The sequence below is a fragment of the Gouania willdenowi genome, chromosome 13 (genome assembly GCF_900634775.1).
Source record: "Gouania willdenowi chromosome 13, fGouWil2.1, whole genome shotgun sequence".
NCBI classification, from domain to species: domain Eukaryota; kingdom Metazoa; phylum Chordata; class Actinopteri; order Blenniiformes; family Gobiesocidae; genus Gouania; species Gouania willdenowi.
The window spans coordinates 1,978,979-1,988,045 of NC_041056.1; the positions used below are offsets into that span (position 1 = coordinate 1,978,979).

Consider the following 9,067-nt stretch of genomic DNA (forward strand, 5'->3'; position numbering starts at 1 on the left):
AACAGCACAAATTGTTATTTTGACTGAAAAAGCTACAAAATAATCCAAAAAGCTGCTAAATGGTGTAAAAAGCTGTAAAATTGATGTAAAAATCTGCTAAAATGATCTAAAAAGCTACTAAATGATGTAAAAAGCTGCTAATTGATGTAAAAACTTCTAAATTAATGTAAAAAGCTGCTAAAATGATGTAAAAAGTTGCTAAATGATCTAAAAAGTTGCTAATATGATGTAAAAAGCTGCCAAAATGATGTAAAATAACTGCTAAATGATCTAAAAAGCTACTAAATTGATGTAAAAAGCTCCTAATTTGATCTAAAAAATTGCTAAATGATCTAAAAAGCTGCTAAAATTATGTAAAAAGTTGCTAAATGATGTAAAAAGTTGCTAAAATGATGTAAAAAGTTGACAATATGTAAAAAGTTGACAATATGATGTAAAAAGTTGCTAAAATGATCTAAAAATCATGATGAATGACATCAGGCCTTGTGACATCATCAATCATTTGATTTCAAGATGAAGGAACACAGGCTCTAAAACTGTAAAGCAGTCCCATTTTTTAAAAAAAATAACAATATAGATACTAATAAGGACATTAAAACCATTTCAGGCCAGATTTGTAACAATAATTAGCATTATTAGCCTACATGTTAGCCATAGGGAGCAGTTTGATTGGTTCTTTGCTCCGTTTCTCACTCAGGGTTTGATTATGAAAGTCGTACCAGATGTTTCTTATCAATCTAAAGCAGAAGTAGTTAACTTTTATCTTGTGTATTTGTGAGTAATTTTATTTTTTGGAGTAATTTTGTGTATTTGTGTTGTTGTTTTGCTTTGTTGTTATTTTTTGTGTTTTTCTTGTCTTTTGGTGTCCTTTTGTTGTCATTTTGTATATTTTTCTGAATAATTTTTGGTATTTATCTTGTGTATTACTGTTGTTGTTTTGTTCATTTTTGTAGTCGTTTTGTGTGTTTTTGGAGTATTTGCAGTGTTTTTTTTTATGTATTCTTGCTCTTTTTTTGTGTATTTTTCTTTTATTTTGTACATTTACTTTGGGGGCTGCATAAAATTAGACCGAGGGCCGAATGTGGCCCCCAGGCTCCCAGTTGCCTATGTGTGATCTAAAGAAACATCACACCTTTACAACAAGCGAACACACGCTCAACAAGTTGTGAACAATGTTCTGATCAATAATCAATCACTTCTTATTCAAAGACTGAAACACACTGGGAAGCCCCTCCCCCACGCTAAGCACAAATAAAGCAAACAAACTAGATTTAAGGGAAAATAAAGAAACGTGTCCATCACAGGAATAGTTCCACAATCATAAAAATGTCAAACACACAATAAACAAACATTCTTTGGATAGAAATGCTGTAAAGAGTTCTCACTATTAACATTGTTTCTTTTAATTATGATTATTATTATTATTACTTCTGCCTCATTTACCTTTATTTCTTATCTCATGTACCACTTAATGTTATACATTATTTATTTGTGTGTGAAGACTCGTCTAAACTCTTTCCTGTGTCTCGTCCAACATTTTATTCATTAATGTCAGATTTTTTGCTCTTTTTACAATTTGAACTTCACCTATTGGTATATTTTAAAGAGTTGTGCCATAAAATAATATGATGGATGAAAAAAAAAAGTTTGTACCCCAGTTTGGGAACCACGGCCTTAGACCACAAAAGCTTCCATTAAATTTCAGATGAGATCCGGATCAATTTACTGATAGTAAAAACGGAGTGGTAAACCTGATATAAATCATAATGTAATGATTATTAAATATGTGTAACAACTGTAACATGGTTCTACACGTTTACGTTTAAATTGTAATTGACAGTTTTTATAGAATTTCAGTGACAATTACAAAGTCAATTATTTGAACTTCATACAGCAATAAAATAAAAATAATTTCAATTACAATTAGATTTTTTGGGTTTTTTTCTCTCTTCTTATGAATTTTAGATTTTCATATCGCTTCAAGATGACTATTGTTGTAAGTTGCGCGATATAAATAAAGTTGAATTTAATAATTATTAGTAATTGATAAATAAAATGATGTATTGATAATTGACCCCAACCCTAGTAAACACAGACTTTAGCTCCTCTACTCGTCTACGACTTGGATCATAATTACATTTTTTTTTTTCTTCTCATTTCAACAAATACATTAAGTTATAAAAACAGATGTTTGTACCAGACTCTATAGTTTAAAAACTGATTCCTATCCTGGCTGCTCTACAAAAACCTTTAAAGAAAATAACCTGTAGTATTTGATATGATCTTTAATGGAATTTTAAAAAGTCCTGGAAGCAGCATAAAATAAATACTATGTATTAATCATGTATTTATTTTATTTAATTATGTATTTATTTCATTCATTGTGATTTTTCGTTATTTATTTTTTTATTTATGCACTCACTACAACACGCACAGTGAAATGTTGGGCTGAACTGTTCTCCTATTGGTTGATAGATCAATAATATAATAAATAACATTATGGCATACATTTTGGTATTAAGTGATTTATTTATAATTATGGCAGATGTTAGAATATTTGTGGCGACCGTGGCTCAGGTGGTAGTGGGTCGTCTTCTGATCGAGAGGTTGGGGATTCGATCCCAGTAGCTGACTATGTGTCGAAGTGTCCTTGGGCAAGACACTGAACCCTAAGTTGCTCCCAGTGGTCGACTAGTGCCTTGTATGTCAGTCCTGTCCCACTGGTGAATGAGCTGATATGTAAAGCGCTTTGAGACTGTTTCAGTGGTGATAAAGATCTAAATATAAATCATGTCCATTTGTAGGATTTAGATTTGCCTCAGGTATTGTGGGCGGGGCCACAGAAAGAAAATACACAAAACAGCAACTATGTAAAAATTGCAAAAACAACATAAGAATACAAGTAATATAGATTTTTTTTTAAAAAAAAATGGAAAAATATACAAAACAACACCAAAGCTTGACATAAATGTCTCCAAAAAAGCAAAATGACAACAAAAATACACAAAATTACGTGTTAATAATCTGATTGGTCGTTATTCTCAATTTAATTATACACACACAAAATGTTTGCATAAATAGTAACACAATCACATTATATAAAAGCAGATTAGTCGCTGTTGTCATTAATCATTCTTTTATTATTTATTTACCCTTTTTTCCACTCATTACTAATAATGTTTCTTAATTTTAATAAAACAAAACCGACCAAAATTACCACACGGGTGTGATTAATGTAAAATATAATAAATGTGTTTATTTTAACATTTAAATGTTTTTCAACACGTTTTTTTAGGACATTAAAAACTCGTAAAAATGAACTTTAGTGAATATTAAAAGTAACTGGATTGTTTCTTTCTCTAAAGAAAAATGAAATTTCTGAGATAATTTCAGCTTTGATTTGATTCATTTGTTCAAAGATTCATTTTGTGGAAAAGAGTAAATTTAACGCTTTGATTTAAACAGATTTAAAAGTGGTTTTCTCCATTATTGTTTATATTCATACATTCCATAAACGTCATCATAAACTAAATAATGTGTCAGATCTAAAGAAACACAAACTGAAGAAATGAAAAGATGAATAAACGTTCTTACCTTTCTCTGTGAGAAAAAAACATCGAGCTTCAGAATCCACAGGAATTACGGACACGCTCACCTGCGTGGGGCGGTTGTTGGCGCGTGCACGGCTCGGAGAGTAAGAGGAAGAAGAAGAGAACAGTAAAAGAGAAATACATAATATATATATATATATATATATATATATATATATATATAGATATATATATATATATATATATATATATATATATATATATGACTGAGGCAGTAAATACTTTCAGAGTAAAATAATCTGTTATAATAATATAATAATGTGTGAAATGAGTTTACAGCTATAAAAAACCTAAAATAAGTTGATTAAAAAGGATTCAAACAGTATAACATTAACTTGATTGTGTATATTTTAATAACTTATATTTACTGTTAAGAGTATAAGAAGGTATTAATCGTGGAATGTTTCAATCTTAAAAGAACAAAATGCCTAAAATAAACCAAAAACTGCACAATTACTATATTTGACTTTATTTTGATGTTATTCCACCTTCATGAACCATGAAAGTGTCCAACATGTTCCCAGTATAAATTATTTAATCCCAGGCTGTAAAATGTAAACTGATGTTTATTTAAGTCGTTTTTTCAGCAAAGGTTTGACTGTACTTCCCTCAGTTTATGTGACAGAGTGCGCGTGCACGTGTGTGTTTGGTTTTTTTTTCTGTCAAATTTGTGAAACTTCCTCCATAATTTAATCTGATTTTATTATTATTATTATGATTATTTTCTTTCATTTGTAGTTTTTCTTTCACACACCACACACACACACGCTGCTCTGCAAACACAGACACACCTGTTGCAGGTTAGTGCAAATGCACGAGGAGCAAAGGTGAGTGTGTTCAGTCTTGGTTCAAGAGAGTGTAGAACAGAATATAGAGCTATACATATAGAAGATATGAGCATCATAAAGTCTAATCTTCAAGATATTCATCTCTGGCAAATAGAGAAAAAAGTCGAAAAGACGAGAGAAAAATCAAAGTTTAAAAATACGATATTGTGATAAAAGTCGAATGTTTGCTAATAAAGTCAAATCTACGGAAGCTGAAGAGGGCCGAATTTTGACTTTAATCTAGACGTTTCCACTTTATTCTCAACATTTCGATTTTTCTTCTCCACCTTCATCTCAACATTATATTTCAAATTTATTTGTAAAATTTCAACTTTAATCTTGACATTATATTTCAACTTTATTTGCAAAATTTTGACTTTATTCTTGTATTTTCAACTTTAATCTCAACATTTTGACTTTAATTGGGGGTTGGGGGTTCGATCCCTGTCTATGTTTCATAGTGTTGTTCCCAGGGTCGACTAGTGCCTTGCGTGGCAGCTCTGTCCCATTGGTGGTTTCAACATTTGGACTTTAATCTCATATGTTGACCATTGCTTCCACCTCGGCCTACAGAAGAACAGAGGATTATCTAGAGACGAGAACCACAAACAGTTTGAGGAGGAGGTCAGAGTAGCAATGTTAGTGTTCAGAGGTGGAGACATGTCAATTAGAGACGACGTTTAAACTAATATTTGCTAATAAAACTTGAGGTTCCACAAACTTTTTAACTGTAGAAAAGTTGTGATCGTGAGACGATTCTTGACAATGTTTGAGTTTATAACGTTTCTGTTGAAATGAGAGACTTTAGGTTCATGTCCCAGAACACAGACGACAGCTTTTATCACAGCAATGTTATAGTCTGATCCCTGGATCACATGATTAAAAAACATTCATAGACCAATCAGAGCATCAGATTTTTTTTAATATACATTTGTCTCATTGTGTGTGTTTCTGTTGTGTATGTGTGTAGTTTTGGAGTATTTGTGTTGTGGTAATGCATGTTTTTTCTGCCATTTACATATATAGTGTTCATTTTTGTTTTATTTTGTTGTATAGTGTGTCTCTGACGTAAGTTTGTGTATTTGCACTGTTATTTGTATAATAATCTGCCATTTTGTGTATTTTTTATTTGCCTTCTTTTTTTTCTAGGAATGTGAATTTTTCAGATATTTGTGTATTTTTCTAAAAAAATTGTACATTTTTGGTTGTCATTTTGTTATTGTTTTTTTTTTTTTTTGTTTTTTTTTTGTTTTTTTTTTTTTTTTTTTTTTTTGTCATTTTTTACTGTTGTATTTTTTAGGTCACTTTTTTTGGTCATGTGTGTTTTTCTGCTATTTATTTGTATATATATATTCTTTTTCTTGTCCCAGTCCAGCTCTAATGACAAATATACCTCATCATAAATATAAAAGAACATAGGAAGGTTGGAAAAATAGGAATAAAAGACCCTCATTAATCATGCAGATGAAAATAGAGCAACAAGAAAATAAGTGTGAAGCCAAAAGTTTACTTTATATTAAAATACATGTGTTATTAAATAGGTTTTAAGATCTACTAACAAATAAAATATTATTTTTTTCATTTGATCTTCATAATCTTTGTATATTTAATCCCAAAACTTTCCCTAAAAAAAAAAAAAACAAATAAAGAAGTAATTGTCACTTTGCCTAAACATCCACTAGAGGTCAGTAAAGAGAAATAATAGCTGATAATCATTTCAATGACTAGTTTTAAAAGTAAAGATACAATGAAGTAATTCGTATTTCACATGAGTTACGTTATATGATTATAACTTTTATATTTTTTTAGTTCAGTAACATTTATTTTTCTGCACATCCCAGTCATTCTTTTGTTGGAATGTGAACAAAGCACCTGAATCCTTGAAAGAAGAAAATAATAAATAATTCTATATTATTATTGTAAAATTTAATTTATTAACATTATTTAGTTTGATTTGTCTAAGTTTTATTTATGTACTTTTAATATTTGTATTTATTTCTTGTCCCTGACAGACTGAATGAGTAAGCCATCACTAAATACACCATCTTTGGTGTGACGTGATGACGTTTAGTGACGTTTCCTCTTACGTTCCCGAAACAGCCAATCACGCTCATCGCTTCCGGAAGTGCTTCAGAGCAGGAGACTTCTTCGTGTTTTTGGCTCCGTTTCTTGTGATATCTCGGTGTTTTTCCTCCGGTTCTTCTCTCTCTCCTTCTCCGTGTCTTAATCCTTCTTGTGCCGGTGGGACATGAACAGTGTGGGGGAAACGTGCACGGAGCTGAAGCGGGAGTACGACCAGTGCTTCAACCGCTGGTTCGCGGAGCATTTCCTAAAGGTCGGTGGAAAAGATCCGATTCTTACATTTAAATCACTTACAAATAAGATGTTTTTATGTAGTAACAAATGTAAAAACTCACTGTTTCATAGCTGACATTTTGAACATTTAACTTATTTTTCTTTGACAGAAATTTATGTAAACAGTATTTTCTATATATTCTTAAATGTGTACACAAAATAAATCTGAATCTAAATGTAAAATCTAATTAATTAAAATGTTAATCTAAATGTACATGTTAAATGATAAACCTAAATCGGTCGCCAGGTGTAAAACCAAATTTTAAGATATGACATTTAGATTTACATTTAACAATTAGATTTGTCATGTGTACACATTAACAGTGATATATAACATGCTGTGTTACATGAATTTTGTCTCAAATGACAGGAAAATTAGCTAAATGTTCAAAATATTTTGGCTATGAAAACAGTGACATGTTTTACATTCAGCACCACATAATTTCTTAGAGTTGAGATTTCTTTTAAAATATTTAATAAATGTGTATTTTATTATCTTGTAAAATGTGATTTCACACACACAATAATCTAGTATTGCTGAAATAATGCAATAGGATGATGTGTAACTTAAACTGTATAAGAAAAAAGGAAGTGTTATTATTTACAAGCGTTAATTATTATTATTATAGTCATCTTAAAGATGGAAATCCTGGTTTTAATCACAAATAAAATGAGTTAAAAGTGACCAAAAATGGTGTAAAAGGTGGTGAAATGGGATTTTAAAAACCACAAAAATTAGTTAAAAGTTACAAATTAGAGTGAAAAAAACAGACAGAAAATGGTAAAAATGTTTAAAGTGTCAATATTGGAACAATTAGTTTAAACTGGCATAATGAGCATGAAATATTAGAGGTGTCCCGATCTGATATTGATCCGATATTAGCCAGGAACGATTATCGGATTTTATCAAACTGCATCTAAAATCTCCAATAAACGCTCTAAGTTTTTTTAAAATAGATTAAAATATGGCAAGTTTGGTGTAGTTACAGAAAAAGGTAAAAAAATAAATAAAATTAGCAAAAATGGGCTGAAATTGTTAAAAAAAAAAAAGGTTTCTTGACGGCGTCTGGCGACGCCTTCCCAGTGTCCTGCGACCCCAAGGTTGAAAACCGCTGCCTTAGGAAGTGATTGTCAGCATTCAACACACATTTACCCAACGTGTAAAAAGACAAACACACGAAACGTCACAAACAAGAAAAAAAAAAAAACTGCTTAAAAAAACAAAATGGGGACAAATTAATTGTAATGCATTTGTTTTTTAAAAACTTATTGGTGTCTATATTTAGTTTAAAGCTGTGTGTGTGTGTGTGTGTGTGTGTCTCAGGGTGACCGCAGTGAGGACCCGTTGCCACTGACAGCTTTAAGTCGTACCAGCGCTTGCGTACAGAAAGCCATCAGAGACAAAGATATCCTGTGGACGGAGTCGACTCTCATGGAGCCCAACAAAGAACGACCCAGCTGACACACGGCATGCTCTTATTCTGAAAGAGAGGCACAGACTTCCTGCATGACTGGACACGCCTCTTTCTGTGGCATATACACTTTGATCTCTATACGATCAATGTTAACGTTTGGTTTTCCTCAAGTTTTCTAATCATTAATAAAAAGGATTAAAGTTTGGGTTAATTTATTTATGGAATAAAAACTACTTCTATTTTCAGGGAATATTACACAATAAAATATAAAAAATAAAATGCGGGGTGGCTTGTTGTAATGATTAAAAAAAAAAAAAAATGTTAAATAAGTGCCATTTAAATGTAATAGTTTATTTTGATTTTAATTTTTTTAAAACTAAAAATATTTAGTTTTATAAAATTAGAACATGTTGTAAAAGAATGGAAATTAAGGAGCCCACTTATTTATTTTAAATATATATATAATTCAAAAAGAAATATCTGAGTTTTGTATACATAAATATTCATACAATATATTCAAAATAAAACAGAAAAAGATAAAAAAAAAAGAACTGATTTATGAAAAAGAAATCTTTTAACTTAGAAATTAAGAATACAAGTAAATTAATATAAAACTTCTGCTCACAAATGTAAACGTTAAACATTGTTAAAATACATTTTCTTTAAGTGAAAAAAAATACATTTTGCCACACATTTAAATTTATTTTAATAAAAATACGAGTTTGACTAAAACGGTTGGTGAGTATTTGAATGATAGAAATGAAAGTTTGAAACTTACAGAAAGTGTTAATGTCCTCCATACAGAGGCAAACACACACACACACAGTCTGTACGGAAACTGATGTTCCACGACAGAACA

The 9,067-nt window shown here is 30.5% G+C and overlaps 1 protein-coding gene across 1 annotated transcript; it reads left to right on the top strand.

The window, feature by feature from the left end:
* Positions 1 to 6,544: 6,544 nt before the first annotated feature.
* On the top strand, positions 6,545 to 8,487 carry triap1 (TP53 regulated inhibitor of apoptosis 1). Its single transcript, XM_028465129.1, has 2 exons — positions 6,545 to 6,773; positions 8,118 to 8,487. Exons 1-2 carry the CDS (start codon positions 6,687 to 6,689, stop codon positions 8,253 to 8,255), a joined length of 225 nt encoding a protein of 74 aa, XP_028320930.1. The 5' UTR covers positions 6,545 to 6,686; the 3' UTR covers positions 8,256 to 8,487.
* Positions 8,488 to 9,067: the final 580 nt, after the last annotated feature.